Genomic DNA, 18,978 nt, shown 5'->3' on the forward strand with positions numbered 1-18,978 from the left:
TGGGACCAGGAGAGGAGAGGGCAGCTGTGAGACCACCTGAGGGCAAGGGAACTCGCTGCCCCGGGCCCATCCATCTCTACTTCAAACTCAGTAAATACCTTTCAGTGCTCTGGGCAAGACAAGGAAGGAACACTTAGCAATTCATTTTTTTTCCTGGGACCCAAGGGTACCAAGCTGGCAAGTAGCTGCAGGAAGGCTCCCTCCCCTGTCACCACCTTTTTGCCTGAGACAGAAAGCTTTTCTTTGCCCAAACATTCTCATTTTTAAGGAAGCTTTGGAAGGATCATGCCTAGCACACAGGCCAGCCCTGCCTGCAGAACCAGCCCTGCTGTGTGCTCACCCCTGGGAGGGATGCAGTGGGTACAACATGCCCAGGAACCCCTGCTGTATCCACAAGGATTTATTTACATATTGTACAGTGACTCAAAACTCAGTAAAGTGCATTTAAAAGAAGAGCAGGGGGTCCCCTCAGCTCCAGGCAGCTGCCTGGTGCCTCCCCCTGGCACAGAGGCCCTCGGGCAGCAGCTGCAGGTCACAGCTGTGGTGCAGGTACCGGTAGATCTCCTCTGCCTTCTGGGGGCTCACCTGGGCAGCCCTGGCAAGGTCCAGCGGGGAGCTGCAAGAGACACAGCAGGAGGACACCTCAGCTGCAGCTCTTCACAGTGCTGAGGGCATACTGGGGCAAAAGGAGAAACTGCCACTGGGCAGGAAGAGTCCAGGAGAGATCAACGGGAACACCAGAGCTGCTGGTGGTCACCTCTCTGACTTCCCAAGGGCTGGGAGCACACCAGACTAAGCAAGCCTAAGAGAGCAGCAGCAAGAACAGTGAATGCCATGAAAGGGGGAAGGAAAATGAGAAAGGGCTGGGAGAGCTGGGGCTGTTCAGCTGAGGGAAAAGGAGGCTGAGGGGGGATCTCATCAGTGCTGGTCAATATCTACAGGGGGTGTCAGGAGGGTGGGGCCAGACTCTTCTCAGGGGTGTCCAGTGACAGGACAAGGGGCAATGGGCAAAAACTGGGACACAGGAGGTTTAACCTGGATATGAGAAAATACTTCTTCACTCTGAGGGTGACAGAGCCCTGGGATAGGCTGCCCAGGGAGGTTGTGGAGTCTCCATCCCCTGCTCTTGTGGGATCTGCTTTAGGGGATCCTGCTCTAGCAGGGGGTTGGACTAGATGATTTCCAGAGGTTCCTTCCAACCACAACCACTCTGTGGTTCTGTAAACCATGGGGCAGTAGGAGGGATGAGAGCAAAGCCTTTGGCATTGCCCTGGTCTGCTCAGCTTGAACAGATGGAGAAACGCATGAAGAACAGGCCTGGTAGGAGACAGGAAAGCTCCTGGGGAGCCCTGGCAGCAACAGGCACAGAATGGATCTCCCCCAGTGACTGCCCAGCAGGAGATCCCAGGTGAGACACAGAAGCGAAAGGAAGGTCAGCTCTCAAAGCACTTGCTGTGCATCTCTGGTGTTACCTGTTGACCATCCTCTTCACGGAGTCAAAGTGATGGCACATGTTGAGGGCAGCCAGGTAGCTGAGGTTGGGAATGCTCAGGTAGAAGTTGAACATGTCCCGCTTGTGACCCTCCACCTCGGTTGGCACACGAATGGCAGCGTTCTTCCTGTGCTCCACCAAAGCCAGGCCTTTCAGCAAACCAGCAGTTTCCTCCTGGCCAGAGCTGAAGAGAATCCTGACCCCAGCCTGGACCCAGGCGCAGAGCAGCCCGTCGTAGTGCTGCGTCCTCTGGGAAACCCGGGATGTTTCTCCTGCAGAGCAGAAAACCCAGGGGGATCCGAGTGTGAAATCAGTGTGAGAAACCCAGTGTGAGTCACTTGCCAAGCAAAATGGCTCCAAGATCCTCTGCTCTGCAAACTCAGGAACAACCATAAAGTGGGGGAAAACATTTCATGGAAAGGCAGGAGGGGCCTGGGGGGATTTACTTAGTTGAGGAATTAACAATGAAAATGTAAATTAAATGTCACTAGGAGAGATGATTGAGAACACATGGTAAGGGATGAACAATGGGACAGACCAAAGAAATCAGAAGGGGTTGTTTTAAAGCTACAGAGGTGAGAATGTACTTGAACACTGTGTCAAATGGGAAACAAGCAGCACTCTGGAAACAGCATGATGGGAAAAACCAGACAAACCCGATGGAAATTACCAACCCCTTCAGCAGCAGGCAGAGGCAGCTCAAACACAACCCACTCATCTACAGCCTTACTGAGAAACTACATCTGCAGTGACCACTTCAATCATTTGTTTCCATATCCGAACTATCAATAAATTAGATTTATGTCACAAAAACAAAGCTGCATCCACAACAATTTGATTTTGATATTGGAGTTTTATATCCCAGAACATCTGTAATTTAATTGGAGCCGTGAGCTCCAGTTCCATCTCCTGTGGAAGCAGGTGCAAGCACAACCTCTCAGTTACTTTCTAGATGGCACTGAGAGCAGACAGTGTCTGTACAATCGTTTGATTGCATAGTTTGAATCTTTAGATTAAAATAAATAGCTTGCCCAAACTCTATAAATGAAAGAAATAATCTTGAGTTTTCCACAAATGTTTCATCAAGTCAGGAGGCACCTTTGAGACTCCTGTTCTCTGCTTAGTGGCACGAGGCAATAGCTCAAGCACAGCCCAAGTAACTTGGCAGGAAAGTTCCTTTTGTGTTTTCCTAAAAGCTAATTTTCCTCAGCTGATGACCTTCTGCTTGCTGCCTTGCCTGGTTAGATCTCTGTGGTTTGGAGGCAGACATTATGTGGGATGGTGGGCTCAGGCTGGATCCCACCCTCCCTGGCTCCAAACCCTGGAAGTTCCCTGCAGTTTGAACCAAGGCTGCTCCTTAGGTCACTGCCAGAAAAGGAAATTTTCTTTAGTCCGCTATTAATTTAGTACTGAGCACAGAAAAGGTTGTGCTTGCTCCTTTATTGCACTATTCTCATCTTTTTGTTGAAAACTGTCTCAAAGTTGGGGGTTTTGCAGGTTAATGTGGTCAGTTAATGTTGGAGTTACCTTGCTACCCTGCTTCAGCAATAATGAGGTAACATGTCCCTGCCTGGATCAAACGGGCCTTGAGGGCAAAACAAGTTTGCATGTTTGGCTGGTGACCTCATCAATGCAGCAGTGCAGAGACCAAACCACAGGCTTCCTGTCTGCTTCCAGGTCTGGGCTGCACACACAGCCAGCGTGGCCAGCCCAAGCCTTCAGCAGCACCCAGCGTGTCCCAGCACCTACCTGCCTTCACCCTGTCCTTCTCCACAATCACACACACTCTCTCAAACGTGCTCTGCAGGCGCTGGATCCGCTGGGTGACTTTACTCCTGTTCACAGAGCTCAGCAGCTCTGAGAGAAACCTCCTCTCCACGGCCACGCGGCTGCTCACGATGTAGTCGCTGCTGCTCAGGGAGCAAACCTGGACCTTGACCCCGTGAGTGGCCTTCAGGGAGGAGATCACCTCTGCTCCCGAGGAGATCTCGCGGCTGTCGGCCAGGATGCAGAGGGAAGGCTCCTGCTGCAGGGGAAACGGAGCTGCAGCTGGAGAGGGGTGTGTGGAAGCAGAAGAGGTGGGAACTGAAGTGCCCCCACTGGTGTTCTTCGAGGAACTTCCTACCTGCAAATGTTGAAAATCACAGGATTTCTAAGAGATCCCAGATTTCTAAGAGACCACCAGAGCCTCTGACCTGCTGCTCCCCTGCCACCAGAGCCTCTGACCTGCTGCTCCCCTGCCACCAGAGCCCCTGACCTGCTGCTCCCCTGCCACCAGAGCCCCTGACCTGCTGCTCCCCTGCCACCAGAGCTGACCTGACCTGCTCCTGTGCCAGTGCCCTCCACCAGCACTGCCAAAGGGCAGGCTACCCCTGGGGATTCCTCAGCAAAACGGGGTGAGAGGAAGGTCCTTGTGGATTGACACCGACCTCAGCAGGAGCCTGGAGAGCCTCCTTCCCCGAATCAGGACCAAGGACAGTGCGTTGGGAGCTTGTGCTCCTGGCTTGATGTTCTGGGTGAAAATCCAGCATTTCAGACACTGAAGCTTTCAAGCTGAGCAGCATCTCCCTCTCAGTCCCCACAGGCTGATGCACACTTGTTTCCCCAGCACTTTTTTTGTGCTGCACAGAAGAGACTGAAGGCACTGCCTTGGGTAATACAGTGTTTTCCTGCTCTGCCCTGCAACAGTCTGTTCTCATGAGCTTCTCACTGCTGACACTTGTCTCCTCCTCACTGGAATCACTGAGAACAATCACCCGGGATGGTTTCTTCTTCTGCCCTGGGACAGAGGAGGTCCCTTCCATCCTGCCACGGGTTAGCTCTTTTCTCCGTCGGGTCAGGTATTGCTTTCTGCCACTGGTAAAGCTCTCATTATTTAGGAGATCAAAATTCACACACATTTCCTCCTCACTGGATTCACTTTTTTGGCAAGTTTCCTCTTCCTCCTCTCCAACACAGAAACTGTCCTCCATGTAAGACTGGTCTTGCTCAGGAATCTGTGGGGGCAAAAAGAACAAACCAAATAAGTTCTGAAAGACTGTAATGATTTTGCTTCTCTCCGTAAGAGTTTGCTCCACTTCACAGTGCCCTGGCAATGAGTGCTGTGACACACAAGTACAAGTTCCAGCTCTGCATTCTCAGTAACTGCCTTAGCTGGAACAGCAGCACATCATGAGCCCAGGCTGCTTGGAACTTGAGTCTCTGCTCTTCAGTGCAAAGACAGGGACTGGGACACTGTGCCTCAGACTGGCTGAAGAACAGTTTCTGCACTTAATCATAGAATGACAGACTGGTTTGGGTTGGGAGGGGCCTTAAAGATCATCTAGATCCACCCCTCTACCATGGGCAGGGACACCTCCCACCAGCCCAGGCTGCTCCAAGCCCCATCCAACCTGCCCTTCAACACTGCCAGGGATGGGGCAGCCACAGCTTCCCTGGGCAACCTGGGCCAGGGTCTCACCACCCTCACAGGAAAGAACTTTTTCCTAATGTCCAACCTGAAGCTTCAGACCTTTGCCCCTTGTCCTGTCCCTACACATCTGTGTAAAAAGCCCTACCCCAACTAAACCTGAGCATGAAACTCAGAAGTCTTTGTTAGAACTGACTGTTCATTAACACTAGGCTGCCAACTACACTTCAGAGCAGGATTAAAACCTAAAGGCAGCCACGGGCAATGGGAGTTTCACAAGGACAGCAGGCATTTGGTTTCACACCTGGGAGAAAACGGCCCTGCTGCTGAACTCCCGGTGAACCATTTTGTATCGGTTGCCGAGCGCGGGGCTGCGCACGGATTGCAAGTACACCCCTTCCATCTCACCCTCTGAGTAAAACAAGACAAGAAAAGAGAAAACAGCATTAACAAGGATGTAGTATTTGTTATCATTACATTGTTTGCAATATCAAGAAATTCCTTCATAGTCTCCCCAAACCCTGTATTTCACACAACAAAAACCCGCGCTGCTCCAGACATCTCTGGACACCCTGAAGGAAGGACCAGCTCTGCCACAAAAGCTGCTGTGTGAAGGTTTCCTCAGCAGGCAGAGCTCTGGGTGCCCAGAGCAGGGCACTGGTAACCACAGCAAACCCAGTTCACTCCCTTTTCTGCATTGCAAGTCTCTCCCCAAACAGTCACAACAGCTGATTTCAGAAACTGTATGAGAATGGGATGGGTTTACTGAAGCCCACGTGGGGCTTCAGATCTTACAGGGAACAACTCACAGTTTCAGTGGAGGAGAAAAATCCTCAGCAACATTGGGGGATCTTAAATGATAAGGTTATTCCACCATGCAACTGTCCCAGGGAAAGACAAGGTTCATAAGCACAGGGGTAAGTAAACCATCTCGACCAGAGAAGAGCATTAGCTTCTCAGCTCTGCCAGTTGTCTTTAACATTCATATTGCTATTTCATATAGTATTTTAGGTCTCTCTCTCTATGTCAGAAGACCTGAAAGATTCAGAAAATTCTAAATTAAATGGAAAATGGTGTTTCTGTTTAGTCATAATGATGTGTGAGGAAGTAGGTACTCTTGGTGAGTGATCTCTTGCCCCTGCCATCCTCAGTGACTCCAGCCTGCCCAAAGCTAGTGCAGGCAGGGACTCCAGTGAGGATCTTGCTACATGAGAAACCCACGTGAACACAAACAGAAAAGGTACGAACAGATAAAGGAAAGCACCTGATTTTCCAGAGAGAAGGTGGCTACTGCTTTGAGCCAACGTGCTGTTAGCTGACTGGCTGGCCATGCCTGTCACAAACCACGTGCTAAACAACACCCTTCTCTTAAAACCAAGAACAACTCTCCTGACCCACCATTTAACACCTGGGTGATCTCCACATCATCATTCAGGAACTGAGCAAGGGAAGAGTTCAGCTCGTTCTCTGCTTCATCAGTTTCATCTGATGAAACATCATCAGCATCTTGCTGGGACAGCTCAGCTTCTTCATCTAAAAATTGTCTTCCTGCATTCTAGAAAAGACAAAAATCCAAACAAAATGTCAGTTAGAAGGTGGCTCCCAGTTAACTGGTGTTATGTATGAGACCTCTGATTAGATCAGCTTGTGACTTCAGAACTGCAGCTGCTTGGGTGATCACAGCAAGGGCCATCTCTGGTTTTCTGATTTTCCTAAGTATTTTAATTATTTATTTTCTTACACCAATTAGTGCCTGAGTGACAGGCACTACTAATAGTTCCTTGTCTAGTATGGTTTTGATTACTCTGAAACACACTGGAGGCAATTTGTTTACAGGAAAGACCTCCCAATGCCATTTGCCAATTAGTCTTAATCCTTCTTACTTGTGAAGGACTATGAAGAGGACACACCCTGCAGCACGGGATGGACTCTGATACCAGAGACAAACTGCCAAGACCTGCTCACACCTGGGAAACACTAAATTCCCAGGTTCTTAAATTGCTTTCTGAGTCTTTGAATTCATAGACAGTGGCTGGTTTAGTCACCTGGGACTTCTTGCAGTCTCTGTTAATCTAAAAGCAGATCCCTGCTGCACACCCAGCTCCACCACCTGCACTTCTGGTGAACGCCTTAACTGGGGGTGGATCTGAGTGAGCTGGATGTCTTGGACCTTCTGTGGATCTGGAATTCTGACATGTTCATCACTCTGAATGTTTAGGTAAGGCGACATGTGAAGGCAGAGTAGAACTTCCCAAGGATACAGGTAACACACTCTCTTTCCATGAACCTTTTGGTCTCACATTAAAAAAAAAAAGTTTAAATAAATTATTTGTCTTCCAGAACATAAACAAGTGATACTATAGGGAAGTCTCCACAATGAAGATTATCTTTAAAACATTAAAAATATCCAACACAGTGTGCCATGGGACTCTCCTGCACTAGGCTTTGCAAGGTTGCAAATGTGCACTGAGACACCTGCACAGGTAGGACAGAGCACAGCCAGTGTCTACTTTCCAACTCAGCTGCTCCAGATATGACCCTCAGCACATCAAGGGAGACCTGTCATGTCATGTACCTTGTTTGGGAAACTGCTCTTGACCTTCTGCCGTTTCGTGCTCCTCAGCTGGTTTCTCTTCTGGGCTGCTGAGCTGCTCTTTGTGCTCCTGCTGCAGCTCTTCTGGAAGTCCGTGCTGTCATCACTGGACACGTCTGTCTAGAGAAACATTTCACAAACACTTCAATCAATAAGGCTAAAGCAAGCAATGCTTTATTACACATCCTTCAACATCTGTTTTCAAGAAGCACCTGATTTTTTTGTGATTGATTTGCTATGGCAAAATAATGCAATGCAGACAATCATCATAGACTAGAACCCCAGACTGGTTTGGGTTGGAAGGGACCTTCAATATCATGTCATTCCAACTTCCCTCCCAAGGGCAGGGACACTTCCCACTAGACCAAGTTGCTCCAAGTCCTACCCAACCTGGCCTTGAACACTTCCAGGGATGGGGCAGCCACAGCTTCCCTGGGCAACCTGGGTCAGGGTCTCACCACCCTCACAGCAAAGCAAAGAATTTCCTCCTAAGGTCTCACCTAAATCTCTTGTTTTAATCCATTCCCCTTTTCCTCTCACTACAAGCCCTGTAAAAAGCCCCTTCCCAGAAAACCATGTTATTTGGAAAAAAACCCAAAAAAATCCAGGTAAATGTGAGATAAACATTTTCTTCTTTTTTCTTTCTTTTTTTTTAATTCCTCATTCAAAGCTTTGTGGAAGAAAGTTGATTTTCCTGCCTTTCACCAGGGGAGAGGCTCAGCTCTCTGCCTGTATCAATAATTCCCTCTCAACAACTGCACAGGGCTCTGCTGAGAGACCTGCAGAAAGAGCTGAAGGAAGGAAAGCAACTGAATCCTAGTAGCACTTAGGTCAGATGGCATAAGGTTTCTTTAATAAGAACCCTTGTCTGCTGACTGGAGAAAGACAAGATGTTTACACAGGGTGCTGTGTACAGCCTCACTGAGCTGGTGTACTTCCCTTCTGCCTCACCACAGCCCCACTAACCATGCTCAGGCGGTGCCGGCGTTTCCTGGGGGCGCCGAGCGCTGGTTCAGAATCGCTGTCACTCCCACCCTGTGCAAACAGAAACAAGGATCGTGACAAAGAGGAGCTGGGTTCTGGTGGCTGGCTGCCTTGCCATTTTGCTTCTTGACTTTTCTTCTTCCCTTCTCTTTTTCTAAGACTCACATCAGGAGACTTCAAAACGTTCTTTTTGTTCCTGTTTCTCCTCCGGAAAACAACCTCTTCGTCACTCCCGCTGCTGGTCCCCGCTGCAAGGAAACAGCAAACAGCATTCACTAGGAAGTGCTCACACTGCAACACTCTATACCTGAGCAATCAAAAACTGTCTCTCTCATAAAAGTACCTACAAAGGAGATTACTTATTGATTTATGTAGCGAATATTGTTGTCTTTAGCCTTGTTAATCAAAATAAATCATCTCCAGCTGAGATGTACAATAAATCCGACTTCCCTGCAGAGCCTCTGTGTGAAGTGATTACCCCAGACAGTGCAGATACAGGAAAAGGGAGGTGCAAAATTAAACCAAGAGAAGTCCTTAAAAGTTGAGCAACAGTTAGACTTCTGGAAGCATTTTGTAACACATATCCCTTGTGTTGGGGATGCATGGAAACAAACCAGAGCTCACAGAAACCTCCTATTTCCTATTGCTTTGCAGACACAGGCAGCTGGTTTGGTTTTGACAAAGGGCTGCTGTGAAGCACAAGCTACTCCTCATTCTGGCACAACAAAGCTCCAGTTCTGACAGAGACCCTGGACTTGGTGCAATAGGAATAATGTCCTCCCTACCCAAAGCAGGCTCAGCATCAACTGCAGCTCTGGCAGCCTGGCTTGTTTTCACCTCTGTTTCTTTGGGAGAAGGGCAGGACAGGATGGGATGGAAAGTTAGTTCCGACTCAATCACTCCAAGTTTGAATTTGTCAAAGAAAAATAAAGAAATTCCCAAACACTCCACTTCTAAAATAGCATTTAAAAAACCATGACTATCATTTCAACAACAGACACTCCAGTGAGATCTTCAAGCCCTGGCTGGACAAAGCCCTTAACAATCTGACCCAGGTTGAGCATCAACTGTGCAACTCCAAGCCAGCAATTTGTTTCCTTTGGTGGTTTTGGTTTTGAGGTGGTTTTTTGTTTGTTTGTTTGGATGGGTTTTGTCAGGATTTTTGTTTTTTATTAAATAGATTACATTATTTTAATTCAGCAAACTAACATCATTCTGAAGGTGTGATGATTCACAAGGAAAGGTGGCCTTCAACAACCCGTCACCTTCAGATAAGAAGATGACTATCAGACAAATTCAAAGAGAAGGAAAAAAAGATGCTTTAGCCACCAAAGGGACAGTTTATGGTTTGTTTCAATGTTTAAGGGACAGTAACAAAACCATCCAGAAAAACCTCAGTGTGCCCCAATATCAGACTGAGTACAACTAAGCCTGAATTATTTTGAAAGTAATTCAAGGTTATTCAGAGACAAACATGACTAAGTGTGTGAATATGACCTGTGAGTGACCTACAAGTGAAGAATGATGGGCATCTAAATATTGGCAATATTTGAATAGGAAATATTTTTTTATGGAGTATTGGTCCTAAAACAAAAAAAGACAGAAGGGGAGAAGAGAGGAAATAAAAAAAAAATAGAATGGAGCCTACAAACAGTTGATATTTTTAAGAAAATCAAGGCTTGTGCTGAAGTGATAATCAGAAAACTTTAAGTACAAGTCAGTTGTCATGCAATTAAACTGAGAGAAATCCAATAGTAGAGTTTGTATTCCTTGGGAACAATGACAGGAAAATAGGAGGGCATGGATTCAAGGACTGACGCATAACAGATGCAGATGATCATAAATCAGACACTGAGAGGACTAAGGAAGGGCAGCTGTAGCTCACACAGGTGTGTCTCACGTGCTTGCACTGTGAGCAGTTGTGGAGATACCAGAGGCTTAATTCCAGGGGCCTCCTCCAATATGCCTGCATGCATCCACCTCAAACACTGAGCTCCTCTGCAGGACTAGGATTCTGGAAGTCTCCTCACTGAGCCAACCTCTAGTATTACAACCATTATTCTTTTTTCCTTTCATCCTTCCCACTAAGTCATATAACTAAATTGAGAATCCAAAAGATACTGGGTTCTACGTCAATTATTTAAACATGAGGTGCAGCACTGAAACCCCTACCTTCAGCAGGAAGCACATGTGAAGTAGGAAGGTTGTCCTCTTCCAGGTTGTTTGTTCTTCCCAAAGGGGAATCAAGTGTATCCACAGCTGAACTCCCAAAGCTCTGCCTATGTGGACTTGTATTGACTTTATCTGTAAGATGCACCTCTGGAATTTCATCCGTGGTACTAAAGACATGCATAGGAATTCTTTTCATAGCTTTAATATTCATAACCTTTCTACTTTTTGGGGTAGAAAATGCAGAAGCAAAAGCTTCAGGTGATCCACTTCCCGTTCTTTTGTCTCTGGACTTCAGGAAAGGCACTGCAGCAGTAGCATCCCTAGTCCCTCCTGCATTATTCAAGCTCCTGCTCTGGAATGGCAATGGTGTGGAAACATCTCTTCTCTCAGGACTCTTCCAATCCCATTTTGGCACTATTTCATGTCTGGAGCTATCATTCAGTAATTTTGTTTTATCTTCACTGGATTTAACATTTGCTGGACTCCCTGAGGCACCATTTAATTTTCTGGGTTCACTGGTATTTATAGGTTCTTCACAGATGTCATTCTCAAACTCATCAATGGAGAATCCCAGATCAAAGTTCACAGAAAACAATTCTTGAGAACAATCATAAAGTCCATCATCATCATCACCATCATCCAGGAACTGCTTGGTCACACTGATGCCACCTGATGTTTCCATGGTTGTGGATTTGCCGCACACTGGCTGCTCCTCACAGGTTTTGTTGGCATCCACACAGCCCACCTCTGGAGGGGAGCCCACAATAATCACATTTTTCTTGTTAATTTTAGGATCATCTTTATCTTTTTGAACAAAATACTTACTTGAAGGTTTATTTGTCAGAGAGTGATTTATTGTTGGAGCTTTCTTTTGAATTTCAGTGAATTCTTCATTGTCAAACAGACTGAATGAGCTGTCATTCCAGTGAGTTTCCTCTTTGGCTTTAACAACAGGACTCTTAGAGGATGATGCACTTTTGGAAAATGAGGTGCTTACAGAGGCACACAGTTCACTGGTGGCTTTCAGTCCAGGGTTTGCAAAGAGCATCAGTGAATGATCAGCTTCTGAGGACACAGAAAAGCCTTTGCCTGGCAGCCTCTCTGAATAACTGTCAGAAATAGGTTCTTGAAATGGACATCTTGTTTCCTCATTTCTCATCATGTTTTCTAAATCATGGAGTTCATCAGAAGAGGGAGGAGGCTGTGATAAAAGCCTTTTCACGTGGGAAGATATTTGTTTTAACGAAGAAGGATCCTCAGATGGTCTCAGAAGCTCAAATGAATCCATGTATGATTCAGGAAGATAAAACAAGTCAGAGGACACAGGAGATTTCTCAGCTGTGAAGCTACCATAACCCGAATCTGCTTGGTTTGTCCCCAGTGACCTACAAGCTTTATTTACAGTTTTGGATTCCTTTATTGCTGCCCCTTCATGAACTACAGCACTTTCACTGTTGTCACATAGGTCAATACATTCATTTAAGTCAAATGTCACCTCTGGTTCCTCCTCCTTTTGACTGCCCTGGTCAGTATTTTCAACCACAGCAACCCTCCTTGCTGAGCAAGAAGCTGAAGTATTAATGTCTGTAGGCAACACAGGCATCTCCACATTCAATTCAGAAGTTCTTTTGGATGACTTTGGTTTTGTTATTTTAAACGTGGAAAAGAATTCACTCCCATTACTGTCTGCATCAGGTAAAAGCGGTTTGACTTTCAGCCTGTGTGCCATGTCTTTTCTAGACGAGTGAGCTTTCTGCCCAAAGGCAGAGCTGGTCATGGGAAGATGCCTTTTATTCCTCTGAACATTAACATCTTCAATCCGTAAGTGAGGCTGAATCTCCAGGTCATAGCTGCAGTCTCCCTGGTGACAAACACAGTGCAATATTTACTGTAAAGACATACAAGGTTACAAGGCCCCATCACAAGGATGTTTAAAACAAGTGACAAAGGTTTTCATACTTTTAAAGGTTATTAGATGGGGGGGGGGGGGGGAAGTGCTTTGCATGTCAGGTCAGAACTTTCAAAGAAAGTTTGCTGGCAGCTTTACTGCAAGTCCATGCTTGGGTAGTCAAACCTGAAGGCTTCAGAAAGACCAAGGCATAAATCAAGATGGCATTAAGAGAGGCACAGAATCACACACTGAGCATCTGTGCCGTGAGGGTGCAGCTCTCAGGACAGTGACATCGAGCAACTCCACATGGCTGGTCAAGCAAAACATCCTCAGACAGGCTGCAGGGCTGGGGGGCAGCAAACTGAGGAGGTGCTGTCAGCAGAAGAAACCCCTATTCAAGAACAAATGAGCCAAGGCTGCTTTCTGCTCTTTGTCCCAGCATCTGTATTTTTGGCGTTAAGAACATTAAGAACTCGCTCACATACTCACAACCTTTTTTTCCCCACAGATGCTTATTAATCTTCTGTTCAAAAAGGCACTGACCTAGACAACCAACTCTTAAAAATACACTTGAAAAAAGCAGAATAGGCTTTGACATCACTCCCAGCTAGGTACCCATACAAGGGCTGCCTGGAGTGAAAGGCTATTTATTGTCCTTCTCATTCTCTCTTCCAAATCAATTTCAAAATTAAGGCAGGCAATCTTCAAAAGGAACTGTAAGGGTCAAATGAGGCTGACAGCAGTGGTTTGAAACACTTCTTCTAAGTCCAAACCTGGTTTGTTAATTAAAAAAAGAGGATGTAAGATCTAAATAGAAGGTACAATTTGTTTGACAGTTCAGTCAGATGAATCCCTGGAGTCACTCATCTCTGAAATTTAACACTGTACCCGTATAGAATGGTGGGTGATAAAACTGACTTTTACAATAAGGGGTTACCTGCTTCTTATACAATTAACACTGTCCAAAAGGCTTAGCATATCTACCTAGGAACAAAACGAAGTCCTCATAATCACAGCCTCCTGAACCCTCCTCAATGTCCAACAAGAATATTGTTAGAGCAGTTCTACTTCAGTTTGTGCTTGTCAGGCTGAGATTCACTGCTCAAACTCCAACAGTATCTGTGTCTTCAGTTGCATCCCAACCTGCTCTAGCTCTTCATTCCCCACCACACACACAGAGCAACCTGCAGACCCCTCTCCCATGAGCATAACCCCTGGTCTTCATTCACAGGGAACATGACTTCTCATTTCTTCAACACTTGGTCTCTCTGTAACTGAGTTACCAGACCTGCTCTGACCACTGACACTGTGACACCATCATCTTGATAAAACTGGGACTTCTGTGACCACTTGGGCATCTCTTCCAAAGGAGACTGTGAAGAAATTAAACAGTTGGTGTTTCCACAGATGGTAAACCTGGACTGATAAACAACCTTATACTGCTGGACTCCTTGTGGGAGTTAGAGGAGCCAATCACAGAAAACAAGGTTTGAAAAATACTCTGCAAAGTCATTCTATCCCATTACACAAGGCAGAAGAAGCCATATCTAAAACTACTGCTGCCTAGCTTGCCTGAAAGTACTCCTGAAAGCAAATTCAAAGCCATCTTCCCTGTATTTACAGACTGATCACATCCTAACACAGTCTAGATCCTCTCTGGTTGCAGCAGATAAAACACCCTGTCCAGGATTAACAGTGTTTTTTCCCCTCAGCAATAGTAATTATTTAGATTCTCTCACTAACTTCACACACACCCCATAGAAAGGATGATAAATAAAGAAGAAACAGTGGGATGCAGGCTCAAGTTGTGGGGCCAGAGGCAGAACTACCTCCCAGTCCTGTTTCCAGCCATGTCCCCATACGTAGGTCCTGCCAGGGGGTGCTCAGCTGCTGGAGGTTCATCTCCAAGGAACAGTGACTCCATTTGTTACTGCACAAGAGGGGACAGAACTGCCACCCAGCCAGGGCCTGGCCTGTCCACATAGAGACACATCCAAAGAAACTAAGGTAGGGATTTTAAAGAGAGACTCCAAGGAGACCCCCAGACTATACAGGCAGACTTATAAGTCTTAATTCCAAAATAGTGAGGAAAACAATTGCTATGGAAGAGTTAAAGGATGATTTTGATATGTGAAGGTTCTAAAATATGAGTTTTTCTCAAGCTCAATCTAAACCCAGAATGAAGACATGGAAGTCTTTGCATGAAATGAAAGAGGAGTAACAGGCAACAACCACACAACCTGGGTCTAATCACCTTCACAAATGTCACCAGAGGAGATGACACATTTGGTTGCCAAGGTAACAGTGGTGATGATGGTATGTTTGGATTTATGTAAGTAATGAGTGAATGTTGCTTACTATCAATTAAAGTATCCAAGCATTGTAACAACACAAAGTATATTAAATGGATTTAAGATTGATTAGCTGCCAAACCACTAACCCTTACTGACACAGAAGGGGGTGATGCTCTTGCTCACATAATACCCTCGTAAGAGGCACAGAAAAGATCATTCTTGGCCCAATATTGTTCTGCATTTTTTAGGTAACCCAAAGTAAAGCAACTCAGAACTAGTAAAACCTGCAGGAAAAGATGGGGGTTGTGGGTATGTAAAAGGATAATTCAAATCACAACTGGACCTGAAGTAGAGCAGATAAGAGCAAATAATTTCTGTTTTCATATGGCCAAGCACAAAGTTGTATATTTAGGAGGGTGAGAGGTAACAGTACCATAACAAGGCACCCAAAGGACCTGAGGAAACTCAAGATTTAAGCTCCTGAATTGGTAATGGTGGTATGTAGTCTCCTGCTTACATATCTCAAATGCTAAGAGGAGCAAAAGTTATGCCACTCTTAAATGGTCAGAGAGGAAGCTGCTAATCTTACCTCCAAACTGAATAAATTACTAGAAGCAATAATAGATAATAAGATTACTGGATCACTTCTTTAGAAGTGTCAACATTGTTTTTGGAAACAAAAAAACCAGACCTTACAAACCCATTAGGTTTCTTTGAAGAGACCAACAAGCAAGGCCATTCAGATGCTCTCATGCTTACCATCTTCCCAGCTTTCTGAAAGGCTTTCAAAAACTCCCTGCCAAAATGCTTAAAGAAACTTAAACAGAGAGAGCAAAACATGGAAATCATTTGCAAGGATATGTAACTGGCTCCAACACAGAAAACAGGAGGAGTGAGAAGTTATGCTGAAGAACTTCACTAGGCCACTGCATATACCCATGATGATGTTCTACCTTGAAAAAAAAGCAAACAAAACACCAGTCCAGCAGAACTGCTGTGTGCCAGAAGACAAATATAGCATCTAGGACAAACTTTAGTAACCTAATTTTAGGCTTACATGGAGTTATATAACTGCTCTACTTCAACTTACTCATTCAAAATACCTTCTCCCAGTGGGTCTTGTTAATACTGATGGAGTGTAAGGATGGACAGAATTACAATCATCACATTTTAGCCTGAATGTGTACAACTTGTAGAATCTTAAATTACTTGATCAGCTCTTCTCTAACCTAGTAAGCTGCAGTGTGTACCAGTTACTCAGTAAATAGGTCACACAGGAGCAGGAAAACAGGCATCTCTCTGAAGTTATTGTACTAAACCAATGAGCTTGTTTGGAATTCCTGATTCAGTTTAAAAAGCAATAGGTTTTTAATATAGAATTAAAAAGGAAAAAGTAAACTCAGGATATTAATTTTTTCTTTTTTAATACATAAATATATGTATAAACACACACATACACACTGTTTTCTAGCATTTAAATATAAGGCACCTACTATCAAAATTAAAACTAACTTCTCTCTCCATAAGCCACTTTGAATGCACACTTTCTAATGAGATTCAGATGTCTGCCAAACCTGGTGAGTTTGCTATTTAAAAATGAAAAGATCAGTCTGTAAACAGATACAACTGTTAGAAACTATGCTGTAACTTCTTTAATTGAGAGGTTGATTGAACTGGAGGTAGAAGCAGCATGAACAACTGGCATGTAAGTCTTCCCTGACACAAACCAGAACCTATTTTCAGAGCAGTGTTAGAGCTAGGGAAGAAATGCTTTTGGATGTTCAGCTCTCATGCTGAGTGCTCAGTCCCATGCAGCCAGCACTGCCAGCATAGTTAGCCACATGGGTGTATTTTCCAGTTCACTTGGCCTTTAGCATGAATATTAACAAAAATTACCTCAGTAAAGCTGGAGGTTTCCACAGAGTATTCCACACGAGTAGGCAGAGGAGATATAAAAGCAGCATATTCCAATCTATTTGAATTATAAGTGGTTCTTTTTTTTTTTTCTTGTAGGTGATCAGTTGTTCCTTTGACACTCATGGGAAAACCCTTGCTTTTGCCCTCAGACAGGATCTCCAACATGCACAAGATCCCTTTCATGTGATCTGGACAACAACAGCTGTGCCTTCAATGCTCTCAGCCATGACCATCTTCCCCCACCTCCCACAAACAGTTTCAGGGTGTACAGGTACCTCCTAGGCTGTAACTGCTGCTTTGGATATGTTGGATATGTTAACACACACTCACTGAGGAAGCTAAACTGCACTTCAAATGCAATGGAAGACTTCTAGAGGACACAGTAACCAAAGGGTGCAGTCTTCCTCCAGCTTCTCCCTTTCCTACAAAGAGAGTTTCTGCCTCCCAGGAATCACCTGCTTGACAAACTAGGCCGTAGGCAGTAAAATATGCTCCTCTCTGAAGTGGTTTAACAACAAATGTGTACTATACAGTAGTTATTAGTAGTTATTTTTGCTGCTTTAAAACTGATCACTTTTCCAAACAATTTACCCATTGGCTAAACAATTTCCATGCTAACCTCCCTGCCATCTGACACCAGGCCATTATTTATATGTTCCTTTCAGGAACTGATTAATGAGCAGAATAAACAATCCCTCCTATACCATGATTGCTTAGTTTCCAGAGGATGCTAATGGGGAAGGAACACCTTCAAAAAATATTTTGGAAGTTCAAGTATATTCTATCAGATGACCCTTAAAAATATATTTAGTAGATTCACAAAAGAAGCCCAAGGGGCACAGAAAACACAATTTCCTTCTACAAAAGCTGTGATATTTCTCTTCCTAATAGCATAATGTTATTGATATATCTACTAACTCCAGTGCTTGTTTGTGTTCAGGCAGCTTGCCTGGAATGAATCCCAAACTCTCTCTCATGCAGCCACCCAACATCTTTCTTCAAAACCCAAGTCAGTGTCTGGCACCTCCTGTGACCCCCTGGCTGATCTAAACAGCTGGGAATTCTTGGGGGATGAACCATCTGCTCCTGCTTGGACTGATTTTGCTGATACTCTTAATTTGAGAGAGCATCTGTCTATACAGCAAACACAGCTACACAATAAAAAACGCTCAAAAGATCCCTAAAAGGAAAGATTTAAAAAAAAAAAAATACAAGGTATGTACCCTAGCAATGATGGAACAGGTATCATTAGAGGCTACAGAGGCAAGAGAGAATGTTCAAAAACACCTGAAGTGCCAGAAAATAAATTCATCTATACTTCACTAACTGCTTATTTTACCAAACTTCCTGGGCAGGAGTAATGGCCAGTTAGCACTCCAGGTGTCTGACCTGGGAAACGCAGACTGTTCAGCTACCTGACACCAGGAGGTGAAAGGTGACATTTGCCATTGGAGCTCCTCACCCTGGCAGGATGGAGCTCCTCAACCTGTTCCCAGGCTAAGTCCTGCAGAAATGTCCAGGGGGAGGGGGCACCCACCATGCTGCAGGGCAACACACAGCATAACCTGCATATCAAGATGTAACTGCCATGAATATATGGATAGCAAACTACTCCTGAATCCCAGTGACCATAAGTATTTCCCAAGCTTACTGCATTTCCATGGCAGTATTAAAAATACAAGCAGCACCAGGTATATCCAAGCAGATAGGACTGTTGCATCTAAAAGCAGTTTTTCAACTAAGGTAGCAGCTCATTGTTCTAAATAAACGTGATTATATGGCACTAAACTTTGTTGCCTGTACATTACTACAATATTAAAAACCATTTCAAAATGTGATCCCTCTCAAAACAAGCAGGACCTTCAAAGACTATTGGTGTCCAGTAGCTCCTGCAAGAGTTCCAAGACTGCACAAATGGATTGCCAGCTTTCACTTGGCACACTTACTGGGAAAGCTTTGCCAAATCAGTCTTCTGGGAGAGCTTAAGGAACAACCAGACAATTATGCAGGTACCCAAAAATTTTGACAGTTTATAAAAAAACAGCAGACAACTATTTTAAATCAAGAAACCTAAATGCAAAAAATACTGTACACATGTACACACCCCTGAACAAATAAAACAACAGTGGAACAAATCCAACAATAGTCAAGAGTAGCCAGAACTGAAACATGCAGAATTGCTACCATTCTACTGGCAGCAGGGAGGGAGATCAGGAGTGCAGAAAT

General features: G+C 44.9%; 1 protein-coding gene across 2 annotated transcripts in view; it reads right to left on the minus strand.

Annotated features, from left to right (window-relative positions):
- Positions 1-385: 385 nt before the first annotated feature.
- The window catches only part of FANCM (FA complementation group M), a 65,957-nt gene continuing 47,364 nt past the window's right edge, over positions 386-18,978 (minus strand). For both annotated transcript variants that reach the window (XM_051621542.1, XM_051621541.1), the window contains 10 exons: positions 10,651-12,511; positions 8,644-8,726; positions 8,461-8,529; positions 7,477-7,614; positions 6,300-6,456; positions 5,206-5,312; positions 3,922-4,488; positions 3,242-3,617; positions 1,473-1,764; positions 386-616 (listed from right to left, as the gene is read on the minus strand). In XM_051621542.1, the coding sequence (XP_051477502.1) occupies positions 469-616; positions 1,473-1,764; positions 3,242-3,617; positions 3,922-4,488; positions 5,206-5,312; positions 6,300-6,456; positions 7,477-7,614; positions 8,461-8,529; positions 8,644-8,726; positions 10,651-12,511 (3,798 nt within the window). In that variant the 3' untranslated portion in view covers positions 386-468. The remainder of the gene's footprint in view (positions 617-1,472; positions 1,765-3,241; positions 3,618-3,921; positions 4,489-5,205; positions 5,313-6,299; positions 6,457-7,476; positions 7,615-8,460; positions 8,530-8,643; positions 8,727-10,650; positions 12,512-18,978) is intronic.

The sequence above is a fragment of the Apus apus genome, chromosome 5, assembly GCF_020740795.1.
Source record: "Apus apus isolate bApuApu2 chromosome 5, bApuApu2.pri.cur, whole genome shotgun sequence".
In the NCBI taxonomy this organism is placed as follows: Eukaryota; Metazoa; Chordata; class Aves; order Apodiformes; family Apodidae; genus Apus; species Apus apus.